This window comes from Dama dama, chromosome 1, assembly GCF_033118175.1.
Source record: "Dama dama isolate Ldn47 chromosome 1, ASM3311817v1, whole genome shotgun sequence".
NCBI classification, from domain to species: domain Eukaryota; kingdom Metazoa; phylum Chordata; class Mammalia; order Artiodactyla; family Cervidae; genus Dama; species Dama dama.
The window spans coordinates 8,174,164-8,194,115 of record NC_083681.1 but is presented as its reverse complement, the minus strand read 5'-3'; the positions used below and the strand labels follow the sequence as shown (position 1 = coordinate 8,194,115).

The following is a 19,952-nucleotide window of genomic DNA, read 5'->3' as shown; positions in this document are numbered from 1 at the left end:
ATAGTTCCCTCAGATCCTTAGAATCATATTTCTTGAGGTTTTTAGACCCATTTTGTTTCCACTTCAACTTCATGAATTCGTCAGTTGGAATTTCCTATTTGAAGTACTTTGCTTCTCAGTTTTACAAATAGTTCAAGAAACTTGAAATTCTGAACTCAGTGTGATAAAAAATACAAGAACTTTGAAATAAATGCTTCTATTTGTTACCAATAAAACTGAGCACTATAATTCACAAAAATGGACAAAAATCATTAATTAATCAAAGCTCAAGATTAAAATAAAATCTGGCTTTATGGTCAATTAAGCAATAAATACTGCATAAAACTATACATAGTGGTCAGACAGAAACACTTCTTTGTTCTGGGAACTTAACAACTGTAAAGAGATTTTAAATTCATTGTTAACTATCTTGTATTTTCTTGATGTTCCTAGAGATCAAATTCTAAGTGATTCAAAGTGGATTTTTATTTTCTTGTGGAAACTGCAGATAGATAGTGGTATTGGGGAGTGAATAAAGACCCAAAATGAATGATTTTGTGACCAGTTTCAGTATGTTGAAAATATTTTGTAGGTGTTGATCTTCCTTTTTAAGATTCTCTATACCTGAAGACAAACAGGGGACTGAATTTCAACCTAAGGAGATGTCGAATTCAAAATAACTTCAAGACCAAAACCAAAAACAACAAATCATCACATTTTCCTCTGGGACAGATGATTCATTTAGATGACACTCTTAAGGAGAGTCCGTCCATGATGAAGAACAGAAAGATTATGATGAGCTTCTCTCTTTGTCCCAAGGCAAGAATAATTCAAAACATTCTCTGCGTGTGAATTTAATTCTGTTCCATCTCAGCTGCTCAAATCTCCAAAATGAATAAATATTTGTTAACATAGTTTTGTTCATGCTTGTTTTTAAAGCTGTTTCTTTCTTTGAAAACCTGAGCACAGGTCCTTGAGAAAACCAGAAAGGACACAGCAAACTGGAACAAAGTTTGTTCTTCCAGTTAATTTATCCCCAGTAAGTGTATTATATAGCAGGCTTCTAGTTTTTCCAATTGTTTGTACTTTTGGATAAATTGTTTAACTTACTGTTGGAGAAACAGTTTAATTTGCCTAATTCCAATAATGATGGCTCACAGTTGTCAAGCAGTGTGTCTCAAGTGCTAATTCTACATGCTGTATGTAACTAGTTGTTCAGCATCTGGGTCCCTTCCTGTTCTCCTTTCACAAATGGAGAAGCCAAGGTCTAGAGAAGTCAGTAACTTGCCCAAGCTTCCACAACTGCTAAGCAGAGGAAGTGGGCTGCAAGTCTAAGCAACCTGGCTCCTGAGCGCATACTCTTCCCCTGCCTCCAAGCTGGTAAAGGGAAACCAAATCATCTTCTTTATGAAGCAAGCTGAAAGTGCATTTTGGTCCTCTTCTCTTGGAGAAAAAAAATAAGCTGCTTTTCCAAGTAAAGGGAGGCCCTGATGGCATGTTTAAGAGACAGCACATGAAGTTACAGCTTAACTGCTTTATGTTTAAAGAGAAAAATAATTCAGTAAGGAGGAGCTGGGGTTCCTCACAGAGGGCAAAGCAGAGAGGGGGTCAGACAGAGGAGCAGGAGGGTGGAATCCAGGGGAGAAGTGACTGGTGAGATGACTGGAGGTGGGTTGGGTAAAGGACATTAAGAATATGAATTTTTTTTCCCCAATAGCTTAGTGGTGGGCCTTAGAAAACTCCAGAGGCTTTTCAAAATGATGTTCATTAAAATTTCAAAGAATGAATAAAATCAGCTGATCTTTGACTTATACTTAGAAATCTTTAATAAAGCTCTAATAGTCAACATAGATTCCTTGGAAAACTGTTTTTAGATATTCCTATATTTAGATTTATGTGTTGAAAATTAAGGAGAAAGTAACTGTCTATAATCAATATATATTGCAATCAATATAAGCAATTTCAGATGCTCTCTAAATACTCCAGGTATTTATGCCACAGAACTGAGAACAGATGTAAGGAAACAAAGGAAGTTTGATGAATATTTGAAAATCTGCATGCGTGCTAAGTTGCTTCAGTCATGTCTGGCTCTTCGAAAAACCTATGGACTCTAGCCCGCCAGGCTCGTCTGTCAGTGGAATTCTCCAGGCAAGAATATTGGAGTGCCTTCCTCCAGGGATCTTCCTGACCCAGGCATCGAACCCCCATCTCATGTCTCCTGCATTGGCAGGCAGGTTCTTTACCACTGACGCCACCCTGAGAAGCCCAATGTTAAATACTAAGCTGCACTACTTTTTCTAATAAGCAACGTTGAAATAGAATTAGCATATAATAAAATTCACTAATTTTAGGTGTACAGTTTTAAAAAATATATTCAGTAGCGTCACCACCACCATAATCATGACATTGAACATTTCTGTCACATATATTCTTTTGTGGTCAATCCTTTCTTCCACTTCTGACCACTGGCAACCAGCCATCTGTTTTCTATCATTAGAGTCTGCCTTTTAAAATTTTTCATATAAATGGGATCATATGATATGAAGTCTTCTGTGTCTGTCTGCTTTCATTTACCATAATACTTTTGAGATGCATCCATATTGTTGCATGTATCATTCATATATTGTTTTTTATTGCTGAATAGTTTTCCACTGTCTAGATGTACCAGTTTGATAGACATTTGGGTGGTTTCCAGGTTTTACATATAAATAAAACTATCATGAACATTTCTGTATAACTAATTATGTTAGCAAGTTTTCATTTTTCCTAAGCATTTAAGAGTGAGGTCGTTGGGTCACATGATGTGTATGTGTTTAACTTATAACAGCCAGGCCATTTTCCAAAATGGCTGCATCATTTTTCACTCTCACCAACACTCTAAGAGTGTTCCAGTTACTCTGCATCTTGTCAACATTTGGTATTTTCAGTGTTAAATTTTAACCATTCTGGTGGATAGGTAGTAGTATCCCACTGTGTTTTTAATTAGTATTTTCCTAATGATTGAGATGTTAAATATCTTTCCATGTGTTTATTTGCCACTCATAGCAAATATTTTAGCCATTGAAAAAATTGAGCTGTTTGTCCTCTTATTTTTGAGTTGTAAGAATTATTTACATATTCAGGATATAAGTACTTTATCACATACTTTGAAAATATTTTCTCCCAATGTGTGGTGTTTCATTCTTTTTTTTGAAAAGCAAAGTTTTTGAATGTTCATGAAGTTCAATTCACCAATTTTTCTTTTATGGTTCACACTTTTTATGTCCTATTGAAAAATCTAAAAATCTTTGCTTAATCCAAAGCTACAACATTTAAAAAATATTTTCTTCTAGAAGCTTTATATTTTTAATTCTTCTATTTAGAGGTCTATGGCCCATTTTTAGTAAATTTTTGTGAACAGTGTGAGTTAATCTAAGTTTTTTATGTGTTTGGATATTTGATTATTCCAGCACTATTTTTTTTTTCCAAAGACTGACCTACTATCTCCTATATGCTAGGTATTAAACTATACTTCTTAAAACTTACTATTTCAAACGTGCAACTACTTTTTTCTTTGGGATAAAAGAACACCCCATTCTTTTAGGAACCTGATAATACTTAACTCAAGGAAAAGTGTGTGAGTTGGAGGACCAGCTGTAGGAATTCCTGAGATTTTCTGTTCTCACTTTCTATCAATTGACACCTACTCAATTTATCACCTAATCAGATTCAATTTCAACTGACAACCGCCCATCTTTTGGGTCACAAAACTTGTGTAGAGCTTTGCTAAGCATTTAGCTATGAGGATGTAAAGGCAAAACTTAACCACAAGAATTTAGAAGCCCAACATGTACATGGTATAACAGAGGACAGGAACTTTCTACCAATAGGTATAAGGACAGATGACCCATAAACTGGAGAAGGAAATGGCAACCTAACCCAGTATTCTTGCCTGGAAAATCCTGTGGACAGAGGAGCCTGGTGGGCTACAGTCCACTGGGTTGTGAAGAGTTAGACACAACTGAACACACACGACCCATATACACAGGAAACACAAGAAATTTCCACATTTCTTGTACATGATATGTGAGGACAGTGTGCACAAAACTTGCTTTTAAACTTTCTGAGGAATGGTTCAATGGTCTCTGCTTGGAGGGTGAGGGTTGGAGGGAACATTACTTGCCTACTCCTGCTAGTTTCTGAATTGTTGGGGGGTCATTTGTAGTGTAGCACTTCCTGCATCTCTCTAGGTTCTCACTCCTCTCTTCGGGAGGCAGAATAGCTTATTTGATTTGTGAATTTGGGAGCAGAAACTAGGTACATGTACCTCCATCCTCACTTCTTTCTCTTTGGGCTCCCTGCAGTCTGCAGGTAGCTGACTTTTCCTTGGGGAGGCAGGGTGCTTTCCAGTTCTTCCCATGACACGTGAGTAAGTATGTCTCACTCTAGAATTTGATATTAGGAAGGTTGCTCGTCCACAGATACATTCTCGAGCATAAGCTTTTCAGTAATAAAGGTGGTATAATACTCTCCCAACTGTATATTTCTCAGCAGATTCAAAACATGGGTAGGGATGTGGGTTGCAGTTTATTGAGCCTCTCCAACTGGTCCAGACAAAATAGAATGCTAAAGATTGGTTTAATAAATGTTTTCGGTATTTTGTTATTACAAGACATAGAGCTTACTTCTTCAAGTCTACAAAACATAAAATACGCTTAAAGTCCAGTGAGAGTTTTGTGTATACATAACTTCCTGTAAAAAGAATCAGGCAGCTCAAAATAGCTGTTTCACTCTTCATTCAATAGATATTTATAACTAGGCCTGGTGACTTGACATTAAAGAACAGTTCTGTTCTAATTTGAAGCAGAGTTCAGATTAAAAGATCCCTTGAGGTTTATATTAGGTCTATGAATTTATTGGTAACTGTAGATTTTGTTCATCATGTGAACAATACTAAAAATAAGAAAATTTAAATTTTTATAATGAAACATCTCCACTCCTGAATGTACTTTTTCCTCACTGATAGTAAAATCAGATGATGAATTTAACAGTTCTTTACACTGAAGCCAAGTATTGGTTTTCATTATTCGGGTAACGGTCTTTGCCTTAGGATCATATTCAAACTGTTTTGATCTACGGAAGAAATAGAAGAATCCTAGAGAGAGAGAATCATGATTAGTTATCTTATGCAACTGTATAATTGTTCCATACTTTTCAATTTTATGAATGTAGAATACAATAATTGAACATGATATGGAGAGAAAATAAATGTATAACTATATACATACATTTTACTTTACCCAGTCACATAAAAAAATATTAGTTTTATTTCCCTGAGGAAAAAGCCAAGGTATGAAACATGAATTTCAAGGGGCTGTAGTTTATACCAGAGGTTCTTAAACTAGATTTTCAAACAATGTCTCAGTGAGGGGGAGAAAGAGGCCTCTGTGAGTATGGCCTTGGGCCCTATTTCATTTTCCTAGAGCTGCTCTGGTTTATCTGTTTTAAGTTCTGAGGTTCCATGTTAGATTTCACTAGTAAAAGATGGTGATACTCAAAAATATCTTTAGACTTCTGCTTATTCCATGGTCTGCTTTGTTGTCTTTGAAGATATAGTAGCTGGACTGATTCATTAATTTGCCTGAGGTTCTTTTAAAACTGTAGATTCCTGGATCTTACCCACAATCCTACTGCCTCAGAAACTCTAAGGAACTTGTCGCTTCATGCTGCTGCTGCTAAGTTGCTTCAGTGGTGTCTGACTCTGTGCGACCCCATAGATGGCAGCCTACTAGGCTCCTCTGTCCCTGGGATTCTCCAGGCAAGACCACCGGAGTGGGTTGCCATTTCCTTCTCCAGTGCATGGAAGTGAAAAGTGAAAGTGAAGTCGCTCAGTCGGGCCCGACTCTTAGCGACCCCATGGACTGCAGCCTACCAGGTTCCTCCATCCATGGAATTTTCCAGGCAAGAGTATTGGAGTGGGGTGCCATTGCCTTCTCCGTGTCGCTTCATACACAAATCCTAAACTGTGCATATGCTATATACATTGAGGCTTGAGAATCACTGTTCAGATGCTCAGTCATTGTTTCACACTTAAAACGCTTCAGGGGTATCTTTATCAGATATCTATGATCAGTGATAATTTTGGTACCTTTTGCATAGTTTTGAAGTAGTATGTCAGAGAATATAACTCAGAACTTACTATTCAATTTTGATCAGTTCCTCAAAGTTTATTATTACATGTACTCAAAGCAGTAAAATGACATTAAAAGGGAAACATTTAAGTTTTCGTGCTGAATTCTTTCACAGTCAGTAAAGTCTTCTAAGTATCCTAACAGTCAGCTGCTGATGCTTACCTTTGTGTTGGAAGGCGGCATCCACTCGGAGACCAATTCCTGGGAAGTACTTTACCACTCTCCGTGGGTACCCTTTGTCCATGGTTTGGGTCACTTCATCATACCTGGAGACATGGATTTGAAAGGTTTTCAGGGGACCTTTGTTTCAGGGGGAGAGGATTAATTTTTTTACTGCACAACTTGGAGTCAAGAAAAGATGTTTAAAAAGAGTAGTCTTATTGGAAGAAAACTAGTTGGATCAATAGTTTAAAAATGGCAAAGAGTATGTTCAGTCAGATCACTGACAGTGTCTTGAAAACAAGGAATTATGAGGGAAAAAAGCCACATAATTTGTCAGATCGATACTATTCTGAGGAACTGTTAAATCAAAGGACTCTTTCCAGAGTTTCAATGATTTTGACTGAATATGTTTGTCACTGCCAGCTTGGTTGGCACCACCAGCCTTATTATTTTATCTTTTTTTTTCATTTATTTTTATTAGTTGGAGGCTAATTACTTTACAATATTGTAGTGGGTTTTGTCATACATTGACATGAATCAGCCATGGATTTACATGTATTCCCCATCTCGATCCCCCCCTCCCACCTCCCTCTCTACCCAATCCCTCTGGGTCTTCCCAGTGCACCAGGCCCGAGCACTGGTCTCATGCATCCAATCTGGGCTGGTGATCTGTTTCACTATAGATAATATACATGTTTCGATGCTGTCCTCTCGAAACATCCCACCCTCTTTATTTTTATAAGCTGGAGAAAGACCTGACTGAAACATTCTTTTGTTTGGTGAATACACTTTTGGAAGACTGTGTTAAAGTGATGCTTTGTGGATATTTTTCTCCAGAATAAAACAAGGGGCCAATTGTCAGCAAACTTACCTCCAGCACCAAATGCCCACAAAGAAGTAGGTCTTTCTTGTGCTGCGGTCACACACAGCTGCATCAATTTTCTTTACACGTCTTGGAAAGCCAAGAGTATAGATGGATTTGGGATAATCTGGTAAGACAGCATATCCTCTGATCACCCAGAAGTTGTCATCTAGGATGAGAGGGAGAGTCAGTATTTTCTGATTTATTTCCTAAAGGGAGAAATAGGCATCTTAAGAAGTTTGAAAATAATTAGATTCCTAGTTCCTTTCAGGTTCAAATCTTAAAGATTTAGTAATCTTGTGTCTTCATTTATTCTTACCACATTCTTTAGCTGCTTAAATATCATTAATACTACACAAATAATATATACCTAGGAAATGGCTACCCACTCCAGTATTCTTGCCTGGAGAATTCCATGGACAGTGAAGCCTGGCAGGCTACAGTCCGTGGGGTCACAGAGAGTCAGACATGACTGAGCAACTAACACTTTCACTCTCACTTTCACAGTTAATAATATGCATACCCATGTCAGTTGAGTTCATTATATTGATTCTTTTCTAATTCTGACAAAACCGTCGAGTATATTTGTTCTCCTAAATTTCCACACCCTAGTGTTCTCAAAGGCAAGTAATCTGATAAAATCCACCTGAAAAGTAGGGTTGCTAGATTGAATATAAGATACCAATTGAATCTGAATCTGAATTTCAAGTAAACAGTGACTAATTTTTGGTATAAGTATATCCAAAACATTACAATGGACACACTTAAACTAAAAAGTTAATTTTTTTTGTCTGAAATTCAAAGCATCTTGTATTTTTATTTGCCACATCTAGCAGCCCTAGTAAAAAGGGAATATAAGAAGAGAGATGGGTTACCTTTATTTGGCAGAAAAAAAAGACTTTTTAGTTTTTGTTATACAAGTTTCTGTTCTCCTGTGCACTTGGGATGGTGTTTATCTTTATAGCCAGAAAGAATCCTTGGATAGTTGTTCTTATAATAGGAACTTAAGGTCAGAGTGGAAGCCCTGTCCTTTTGGCTCATGCATGAAGATTATATTCCTTGAATTAAAATATCTGCTAACTAGTTCAGGCATACACAAGGAGAAGAGGAATAGTGATAGGCAATGTTACCTTTAAAAACCAGAATCTTGTCGATGGGGTTCTCATATGCAGCATGAATATCAGCAGGCAGAGATGGCCAGAATGAAGAGATTAATTCAAATTCAACGTCAGTGATGTCATAATAGATCCTCCATATGTGCCTGTGTTAGACAGGAAACCATACTTTATATACAGTCTATGTGTATCTATTTCAATGAAATCACTACAAACTTAGACTTGACTTTATCTAATTGGTCGATATTTTCCTCAAACAATTTATAGCATTAGCACAATTTTCCTCAGCAATTTTAGGTGGTTATGAGTTCAGTCCTACCCTTTGGACTGCCAAAGTCAGGACATGCCTTTGTGCCCACTCTTTAGGGTGCTTAGAGTAGCAAACCACCCATGGAAGTCTCATTAACAGTTCTCAGTGTACTCAGCCACCTCATTTTTGCCAAAGCAACAATTCCCAATATTCTAAGCCAACACCAAGCATTCTAAGAAAACATTTCTGGTATTGATTGCTAGAATTTAAAAATGTTATTATTGTCATTGCTAAATATTTCCTCAAATTTCCTTTCTAGCTGCAAAGCTCTGAGCCTGTGAGCAAGACCTAAAAGTCCTTATAGTTCATTTTTCTTCTCATGCTGGGAACCCATCCCTGACAAGTGGTCTTTCAGCCTCAGCTATTAGGAGCATGGTATGACAGCATGTCATTGCTGTTATTGTTCAGTTGTTAAGGTGTGTCTGACTCTGTGACCCCATGAACTGTAGTGCTACGTAGTCATGGGTGGAAGGAGTCTGATTTCACATATTCTTTCCCTTTGCCCCCATATCCTTGTCAGATGGTATATGTCCTGACACTTTGCTCTGAAAGTGTGGCCACGGTATACATAACTGACACACCATGTTGCAAGTTAAGTGCAGTAATTACAGAGTGAGAGGAGAGATTTCCTACCACAGTTAACATTTTGTTGATTCAACTTCGAGGAATGGTCCATTGATGCATATTTCACAACTGGCTCTCCAGGTAGGAAAAAGACCTAGTTTTTATCATTTGGTGATTTTCAGGGTGTAGGTACTCCAACCAAGGCCAATTTCAAGCTACTAAATCAATATGAGCTAGTTTACAAAATTCTTGAAAATTTAATAATTGGATCCTAAAATGGTATAAGCCAGGTCCAGGACATGGTTGGGATTGGGGTATTATTTTAGCTAAGAGGTTACTGAAAGTAGACTCCGGTTCAATGGCAATTTAAAAATTTGCTTAAAAACATTTAAAAATTAATTTATCAATGTGAGATCCCTTTGGCTATTGCATGTATGAAAGATGGGAGCAGAAACAAGCAAGCCAGTAAACAGGCTTCTGGAGTAGGAGATGAGACATGATGGTAGCTTGGATGAGCGGGCGATGGTGGTGGAGACAGAGAGAAGGGAGTGGGAATAGGCCATAGATGTATGTGCAGTAGGACTTGACAAGAGCTACTGGATGACTGATGGGGGAAGGGATGGGGTGTAAATGAAAACAATGGTATCACAGAGGAAAGAGTGGCTCACCTCTACCTAGGAGGGTAGAGAGAAATGTCACGGAACACATTCTCTGAGAGGTGACATCAGCAGGGATGGAAAAACAGAACACAAGTATTGGTGAGGATGTGGAGAGACTGGAACATTGGTTGTTGCTGGTAGGAATGTAAAATGGTGCCGCCTCTATGGAAAGTGGAATGGCAGTTACTCAAAAAATTAAGCAGATAATTACCATTTTAAAAGAATAATTTATCAAACAGGTAAGAGATATGTGCACAGAGTAAAACATTCAAGCTATGTAGACAGTTATAAAACAAAAAGCAAAGACACATTCTCACTATCCCAACAACCCCCTTATCCCCAAATCTCTTGAAAAGAAAAACTTCACAGGAAGTTGAGGTGTTTAAGGGAATGGGTTTACCTGCCTTTAAAGAACATTACTTCTCTGCGGAAAGTGGTGATAGCATCAAAAGTTAAATCGGGGTCACAGGCATGAGGTACAGTGGGTCCCTTTGGCTTCACAGGTAACTTAGGTGGCTCTCCTTTGATGAGAAAAGAAATACCTCAGTGAGTTAAGAAGGCATGTGGAAATACCTACAGAAGGATCTTTCCCAAGAGAATATTTTCTTCAGAATAATATTTCAAGAAGTGATTTTTCTCAACTTCCTTCCTGAAAGCCTTCAGTTCTGTTTACATATATTCAGATTTGTTGCTCACCGTAGATGGATTGGATTCCTTTGATATCGTCCTGAGAAAGTGGGTATTTGCTAGGATCCAAGGAGACGTAGTTTGGGAACATCAAGGCTGTTTGATCACTGGAGTGAGAGAGCCCCAGTGAATGACCAAATTCATGAGCTGCCACGAGAAACAAGCTGAATCCTTAACAAAAACAGGGAAAACACGAGTACGTTAGTCAATCAGGAGAATGATTGCATCTGAGATTAGGAAGTAACTGAGAGAAATGAAAAAAAAGGCTTGTTATAACATACGAACCATCATTTATATGGGAAATTTTTCAACACTGATAATTGGTATTAGTCACATCATGGAGAAATGTAACCCAGAGCAAGCAGATGGCAGAAAACAGGTGTCTCGAAATGGATAGTAGTGGGGGAAAAAAAAAAAAGCCACCAGTTTTGGGTTGTTGTTAGGAGTCTGTACGTGATCATATTTCCCCTACTTACATGCTTCAGAGATTCTCCATTGGCTGTAGGATCAAGTCCAAATACCTAAACATGGCCTTCTATGAACTAGTCCCTGCTTTTTTCCCCAGCCTCATATTTTATTTTCGTTTTCCCTGAGCTAGCCATGTGGAATCATTTGCATTTCTCACCTATGCCATGCTCTTTTTAATCTATGTCTTTGTATCTCTATCACTTCTTGCCTGGAGTATAACCTTTCTCACCCCCTTTCACTCATCTGTCCTACTTAGTCCTTAGGAATCCCCTTCAGAGTCATCTCCTTCACGAAACTTCTTTCCCCCAGCTCCTATCCAGGTTGACTTAATTGCACCTCTCTCCACTTCTATAGACTGAGCTTAACTCTGCCTTTGCAAATAAGTACTGCATTCTTTCTTTCTTTCACTAAGTGTGCACCCTTTCAGTCCAGAGACCATGTCTTAATCATCTTCCTGGGGACTGATAAACAGCTTAGTAATGGGTGCTGGATATCCAGGGTTTTATTTGGATGAAAGGATGGTTAGATGTTCCTCCTGGACAAGACTGTGGTACCCTGTACTTACCCATGCCAGAAGTTGTACCATGCATGGCTGGAATTGCCCTTTTATTTGTCTGTCTCTCCTACAGTCTGTAAGCTTCTAAGTATGTAAAAGAGACTGTCCTTGGACTTGCAGCTAAGCCTATGGATACTAAGGAAAATGCTGAGCCTTTTGTGATGGAGCCTTGTCCAGTGATGTTTGCATAAAACAAACATGGAAAGGCAAAGAATTATTTCATGGACTCTCATGCTTTTTGCTCTGGCTTTTGCTGCCTCCCCTTGTCTGGCTGGCAATATCACTGTGTGTGCTTTTGGACAGGGGTGGGACAAGTGACTCTTTAAAAAAGTCATTGAAACTCAGATCATCTAAACGAAGAGCAAACTTTTATTGTGGCTCTCAAGACCCTCTGTATAGGATTCTAACCTACACCATTTTAGCCTTCTGCTCCACTACAACTCTAGTACTTGAGTTGGTCGGGTTATCCTGTCTAGAACACTTTTTACTCCACTTTGCTTCAGAATTCCTGCAGAGCCTTCAAGTCTCAGTTGGCGTCACTTCCTCCCTGACCTCTGTATATGGGCTGGAATTTCTTTTAGGCACTCCTATTACATTACCATAGTTCCTTTTATCCCAAGGTTGATCATACTAATTTTAAATGCCATTTGATAGAGTGTGCCATCTAGACTGTAAACCCCTGGAGAGCAGGGTCTGTGTCTTGTACACTATTGTATATTCCATTTCTATAACAGAGCGTGGATGAGAGTAGATTTTGAGTAAAGGATTGTTGAAAGGCTTCATTTACTATTATTTGTAGAACATTTCTCATGTACTGACTATTATAGGATGTATGATGCAGTAGAAAAAAGATTTCATTTCTGCCTTCTTGGAGATGCAACTAAATAGGCAAGTTTGGGTATTATACATCAGTACCTTTGTGAATTTTTTGTCTCCTAGAAATCACTTAATCATCTCCATTATCATTAGTATTAATAATCACCAACATAATTATCAGTGTCAAACACTTTCCGAATGTTTGCTAAGGACTGGTGCCTTGCAAGGTTTTTCTGCCTTTATTGCAGATAAGTTGTGTCATCTTGCTGCATGTGAGCTCCCCCGTGCCACAGACCATCGCTCTGCTCCGTCCCAGCCCTGCACCTGCAGTGGTCTCTGAGGTCTGCTTCCGTTGCCTGGTGCCAGTGCATGTGTGAAGCTTTTACATTCACACACAGGTTTGAAACTAGCCTCACTGTGGGAGATTCCCAGGAAACCCTCTCCATGTGCTCAAGTCTCTCTGATATCACTGTGCAGTGACTTCCAACCCCTTAGGAAGCAGTGGGATTAGCAGATGACTGCTGTCTATTGCTTTTGACGGAGTTACACTAAGACTTTTGTGCCCTTTGCATAAAGAGAGCCCACATATACATAAAAAGGTAATCATATATTATACATTATTGCCAAATTTTCTATTTTAAAAAATCCATTTGATTAGAGGTTACAGATGCTTGAGATTTTACATTTTTATTAGAGAACAGGAAAGCATTTTCCCGTGTAGGTCAGAAAGCTGAGAGTTACAACATTAGGGATCCCCCCAGGGCCAATAATTTCAACCCTGAGGGAATGTATTATAATAAAGCAGTTACAAAATGCCTCTTTTTAGTTTTGTTGCCTGGCTATCCACCCAGAACTTAATGGAGTGCTATGTTTATCCTCTGCTTTGCTCAGGCAAGTTTTGCCAACTTGGAGCCCAGGACCCTCTGGATTTTTTCATAATCCATTCCACACATCCCCTTTGGCAAGGGGCCAGTTGCAGTGTGGGGAATAGTACTTTTACCACTAAGTGTTGGAATTAATGGGCTTCCCAGGTGGGAAGCATCTGCCTGCCAGTGCAGGAGACATGGATTCAATCCCTGCATTGGGAAGATCCCCTGGACGAGGGCATGGCAACCCACTCCAGTACTCTTGCCTGGAGAATCGGATGGACAGAGGAGCCTGGTGGGCTACCGTCAACGAGGTGGCAAAAGAGTCGGAATCAACTTAGCGACAAACAGCAACAAACTGGAACTAATAGGGATAAAATGATAATGAGGGGACTTCTCTGGTGGTCCAGCGGTTAAAACTCTGCCTTGCAGTGCAGGGGAAATGAGTTCAATTCCTGGTCAGGGAACTAAGATACCACACACCATGGAACAACTGAGCCCACTTGCTGCAAGTAAGACCCAGTACAGCTAAATATAAATAAATAAATATTTTTAAAGAATGACAGTGAAACCTGAGACTAATCTCTGCTTCTAGATATGCAAGTAAAGCCTGGCTGAGTGAGGGGAGTCATTCTGACTTCGGTGAGCACTAGAGTACTTCCTATACCTGCCTGATTGGATGTATCCACGCGACCTTTAGGCCAAATCCAGGAAAACACTGGAACACGTCTCAGCAGGAGACAGACTCGGTCTCCAACTCCTCTGTCATTTGGATCCTGGGGTCACCCTACCTCTTTCACTTTCTTGGCTGTAATGTTACCTCATGTGGAAGTGCAGCAACCAACTCAAACTCCCCCTGAAGTCCAGCCAGCACGGAGTCCTTCCCCCTCTTTGTTTCCTAGCTCTTGGAAGAACACTTCCATCACGTGCTCAGACTTAGCAAGGAGAACCCTAGCGTCATTTTGAGTCACTGGCTTTCAGTTTTGCAGAAACTATGACTGACTCACAGGCTCCATAGAGTTATGTGGTTAGGACTGAATTGTGGCCTTGCGTACCACCCACCAGAAAGCCACAGCGTCCTCTTTGCTGGAACCCTGGAAACCAGAAACCAGAGACACGATGACTGTGGTCAATGATAGAAAAAAAAAACACTAGGGAGAACCCGAGAGTCTATTGAACTGCTCCTTTGTTAGGGGTACATATTTTTACTTTAACAAATTTTGTTTTTTTATTTGAAACATAATAAAATATCTCTTGTCTTCATGCCAGGGAGGCCCATTAAGAGAAATAAAATCACTGCCCATGGTCTAAAGAAATAAATCAAATATAAAGACCAGGGTCTAATTCTTTGGCAGACAAGCAAGACTTAGATGAAGAGGTTCATGTATATAAATGGACGTCCTATGGGCCATGTATCCACATAGCCTCCTTCAATCACCAACTTGGAATTACCACCTCCCAGAGTCTTCTTTCAATCCTCAAGCTAGAGATGACCTCTGCCATTGGTGTAATACACGGCACTTTTTGCCTTTTATGGTGGTGAGTGGGTCTAGGCCTTATACATCACCCAAGATCATGAAACTCTGAACTTTTCTGGAAGAGCTTTGTGCTCTGCACTACACCTGGCATAGTTCCAGACACGTAGTGGCCCTTCAGGCATTGCAGATGTATGAATGAACAAATGAGTAAGGGAAGAATGTTCTGATTGTAACAGGATTAGTGGCTTTATGAAAGTGCTGTGTGGATAAAGCTCTGAACCGTACAAGCACAGTTGTCTGAATACACATTGAACACTTTCATCAATGTCATCTGGAATATGAAACATCATAGGGAAACTGGGAAGTAAAAAGCAACTAATTGCAAAGCTATTCCTTTCAGGGATTTGTATGAATAGTAACATTTTGTTCATAAAGAAAATTGGGCTCACCTACTCCATCCTTGGTCCAATTCTCATCCTCATCAAAGTGAGTGTCTCCACCCAGTCCCAGACCAGGGGGAAAGGCGTGGCCGAGGACTCCCAAGGGACCGTCGAAGTAACGAGGACACCAACCATGGACTGGGAAACAGTCACAGAGGGGGGAAGATCAGCCTTGTCAAAGCTCCTGAGATGAAAATAGCTATATTGCTTTCTCTGCTGAAAACCTTACCTCGGGTCCTAAAGGCAATCATGATGTCAGCGATCCCTTTGGAAATCTTGGTGAATATTAGCGGAGTGACTTTGCTCCACACTTCTAAACCTTTTTGGATAGCCTCATCCACATCAGCTCGAGCCATATCAGGAGTGTAGTTTACAATTCTTACAAATTAACAGATATATATCAATTGGCTATTATACTTGCATGGAAACACACATACTACGAAAAGAAAATAATCTCTATCTTATCCATCACATGGTGCAGTAACTTTTGGTATGGTGCTATCGCTACATTTGTACAATTCTTTACCATTTAAATTAGGTACTTTACATATGCCATATGCTAATAATTCAGACTTTCATCTGTGCTATTCATCAGGTAGTATTATCGAACATTGACAAATGAGGCTCTAAGAGGTTAAATGACTTCCCTAAGGTCACATCTTAAGTGGAAGATCGTTCATTTTATGCTTGGATTTGCTGTGTATATGACTGTGTGATACATATATTCTGAAAAGAACTGAGATTCATTTTCTCAAACAGCTTATAGAAATCAGTTTTATGCATGTGTCATATATTAAGTCTCACTTGAGAGGCACAAAGAGTTTGTTTCTCAGGAAAAGATCTTCCTTTTGTTTATATTCTGTTTTGCTAAACCCACTTTTACTTCAATCCCTAAAGCTCAAGAAGAAGGAAGGACTATTAGACTTTTTAAGGCCAGCCAGGAGAGCTCTAGAGCAGTGGTCAAGGCCACTGCCTCTATCTCAGGTCACAGGTACCCTTCAACACCTTTCTGCCGATAAGCCAGCTCCTTTGTTTGCGATAACCGAGGTCCACCTGAGATTTGACTATCTAGTTCATACATGTCACCAACATGAACTGGTTGTACTCCATTTTCTCATTTTCCCTTGAGCACACTTCAAGTGTACCTTTAAGCATCTGCAGTCAGACCATAGTGGTTCTGGTCCTGAGTTTCTATGGAGATGGCAGAGGCTAGAGATTAGAGCATATTTGCAGAGCCAGTCTGCTGAGACGAGCTGTGCAAACGGGACTATGCTAAACAAGCTTTTTCTTTTTCCTTCCAGTTTCTCCTGTGTTTAAAGTGGTAATAACAGGGGTGCCTATGTCACAAGTTTTTTGAGAGGGTGGGAAAAATAAAACCTATCAAGTACTATGCACACAGGAAGTGCTGGGTAAAATAAGCCATTATTATCTTTGCTTCTTAGAGATAATATTCAGATTCATTTAGATTAAGAGTAGGAGCATTACCGGTAGGTGAGGTTGTACTTCTTCCACCCGGGGAGAGTATAGCCATACTGACCCACGTCAGGCACCCCACACCTGGGTGTCTTCATGATCTCCAGAGTGTTCGAGTCCAGCTTTCCAGTCACTGTCAATCCAAAGAATGCTTGCATTTCACGAATTTTGCCATCTATGAGACTTCTGTTACTGCTTTGAGCAAGATGACTCCCTTCTATTTCAAGAGAGTAGAACTGGTTGAGATATGCCTGACCAAAAAGACAAAAAAAGGTACACACTACAGGAGAGCAGACCTCCATCTCAGGATAACCAAATTTCCAAGATCCTTTTTCGGCAGTAGGAGGGAAAAGAAATAAATAACAAGGGAAAGGAAGGGGAGAGGAAGAAGACAAAGAGGAAAGAGAAGAGTCACCCTCTCTTTCAGTTTCCAAGAGCTCATTGAGCTGTGTGTGACCAGAACCGGCTAAACCCATAGAGCTATGGGATCCCAAACTTTAACAGACAAGAAGCAGCCTTCTGTGTGTTGAATGATCTTGTGTCATACACATTTTTACTGTTACTTTCATTTCATGTTTCCTTGAAATAAATTATGGAGAAAATATGATTATTCACATGTAATCACATTTAAGTAATTTCATCAAATATGGCAAAGTAACTGGATTGATTTTTAGACAGAATCTCCAAAGCAGTGTGGGGTTTGTACATGTAGGATAAGGAGCTCCAAACTACAGTTGGGTCCCCCTGGCTGGTCTTCAGATGCTTTTACGGAGATCTCCATTCTTGCAGAGCTGACCATTTCTCTGCTCACTCTCTCTTCACTTGTATCCAATGCGTAAATAGCAACTCTTGCCTTTTTCCTAGCCCACGCCTCTCTCCACCCCCCACCATTCCTGATGTCTTTAGGGCCAAGGAAAGGAAAATCACCTCCTCACAAAAGAGTTCAGGACTCTTTGGTAAGAATGAGCTGTCTTTTTAGGTCCTCGGACAATCAGTAAAGTGAAATTTTTATGGATAGCCAAGAATGACATTTACTGAGACAGTACCTGAGTCAGTTGCAGGTTTTCGTCGCCTTCCATCCTTTGGTCTACAGGAAATGCAGAGGACAGTGTTACAAAGACGAAAAGCAGAAGACGGTTCTTCATTCCTCTCTCTCCAGAGAGAACGAGTTGAAGCCTCGTTCTGTTTTCATAGAATTTAGAAAATAATAGTGAGACGTGGCATGAATCGGCTTGTATTATCCTTTAATTAAAAACAGCAAAGGACATTTGCCATGGAGTGTGTCATGATATACTTTTTTTTTCTTAGGTTGACTTGATTTCACAATCATGATCTATGATTTGTTTGGTAAATATAGTCACTGTTATTACTGAATTTAAAATAATACGAACTGAGGCTCCAAGCTACTTTTGTCCTTGGAAAGTTGGAGGCTTTCCTATACATAAATTCTTGTGAGTTGAATAATTTTCATTTGAACAAAAGCCCACAATATTTGTATAACAAGATAATTTTCTTTGCAAAACTTTTTATCTTTTGTTGTAATCACCTGTTATGCTTGCAAAATTGTAATTTTTTGCTTCTTTTGAGGAATATGATTTCACCTGTTGTCTTGCTCTTGATACAGATACTTCCTTACTTCCTGTCTTCTAATAAACAAGGCATGTCTGTTTTTCAAAAAAAGAAAAAGCATGGTATCATGAAAAGACAATATATTTAGGAATCAGATTATCCTAATTAACTGGGTAAATATCAGATGTTTATTGAGCTCTCACGATTTGCCTGTCACTATTAACGCAAGAAAGAATAAGACACTCGTCCAAACTTGTTGGAAAATTCAGACACATACACAGACTAAAGCCAGATAAAATGGAGAAAAGTGGCAAAATGCACAGTAAAGAGTCTGAAGACTGAAATGGCCCAAAAGGTGGAAAGATCACTGCAGACGAGTGTGGTCTACAGGCTTCAAGCAGGTTGAGCTTGCACTGTCTCTTGAAGAGTGTGTAGGATTGGTTCTCACAGAGGAAAGGAGAAGGCATATGAGTGGAGGGAGGCCACGGGAAGCAGGGACCATGGCAGAGATGAGCTGTAGGAGGTCTCACCGCACTGGAGCAAATGCACGTGTAGGCAGCCATGGCAATGGGGATGGGGGTCTCAGAAAGAGTGCAAGGAAGGTGCATGTTTTGAGTCTTTTCATGTCTAGAATACCCTTTATTCTGTCTTCACACTCTACAGAGAGTGTGTCTGGTTATGGAATATCAGGCTGAAATCAATCTGCCTTAGAATTTTGAAGTTTCTGTTCCATTTTCTTCTAGAATATAGAGATGTTGTTGAAAAGCCTTTTATTCTTGGTATGTTTCTTTTTATTTCTGAACAATTTTGGAAGTCTCTTTACCCAGGTATTCTGAAATGTTATAAAGATATCTCTTAATGTGAGTCTTTTTGCATTAACATTGCTTGGCAATAAGAGAGCTCTTTCATTTTGAAAACTTCAAGGAAATTTTCCTCTATTATTTCTTTGATAATTTCTTTCCACCTAGTTTTCTCTTTTCCTTTCTGGAATACATAACTATTGGAATTCTTGGGTTGAATCTCTGTGTTTCCAATATATCCTTTATTACTTTCCATCACCTTTATTTCCAGCTCACCTATTGAGTTTATCTTAGTTATATTTTTAATGTCCAAGAGCTCTTTCTAGTTCTCTGAATATCCTTTTATTTTTTAATTTTTTTGTATTTTGTTCATTTTTTTTGGACATAAGCTATGTCTTACTTTTAAAGAATGTTAAGTATTTTTTCATTTATTTTGACATTTTCTTTTGCTTCCAGGATTGTCTTTATTTCTTCAAAATTTCTGTTTTGGTGTCTGTTTTTGATATTAGAAGCTTTTTAAAAAATGTCTGGAGATGTGATCTGCAGTCTGTTTAATACTGAGAGACAAGAAAGCTGGCTGGAAGCTATGTGTGCTTTGGCAGGGCTGCTGGTCAATGACCTATACTGCAGGGTGGTAGGGTGGGTTCCAGACACTTCATATGATCTATTAGTTGGACTATTTGGTTGAAATGTAATAGAAAAAAATCCAAGTACCAAATGATTAAGAAACATTTCTTTCTCCCTCACATGAGAGAAGTCCAGATTTGGTCATCCAAGGCTTGTGCGACAATACCACATCATCAGGGATGTAGGCAGCAGACACCTGGCAACACCATCTCTCAGGGCCAGTGCCTCGCGGTCCAGGTGGCTTCTCAAGCTTCTGCAGCTGCGTCTGCATTACAGGCAGCTGGAGAAGGAAATGGCAACCCACTCCAGTGTTCTTGCCTGGAGAATCCCACGACAGAGGAGCCTGGCAGG

The 19,952-nt window shown here is 39.3% G+C and overlaps 1 protein-coding gene across 1 annotated transcript; it reads right to left on the bottom strand.

Annotated features, from left to right (window-relative positions):
• Positions 1 to 4,590: 4,590 nt before the first annotated feature.
• MMP27 (matrix metallopeptidase 27) lies at positions 4,591 to 17,750 on the bottom strand. The gene is made up of 10 exons (XM_061143310.1): positions 17,652 to 17,750; positions 16,618 to 16,856; positions 15,362 to 15,510; positions 15,142 to 15,270; positions 10,518 to 10,679; positions 10,222 to 10,342; positions 8,304 to 8,434; positions 7,183 to 7,342; positions 6,312 to 6,415; positions 4,591 to 5,113 (listed from the first exon to the last, which is right to left on the bottom strand). Exons 1-10 carry the CDS (start codon positions 17,748 to 17,750, stop codon positions 4,872 to 4,874), a joined length of 1,536 nt encoding a protein of 511 aa, XP_060999293.1. The 3' UTR covers positions 4,591 to 4,871.
• Between the last annotated feature and the right edge of the window lie 2,202 nt (positions 17,751 to 19,952).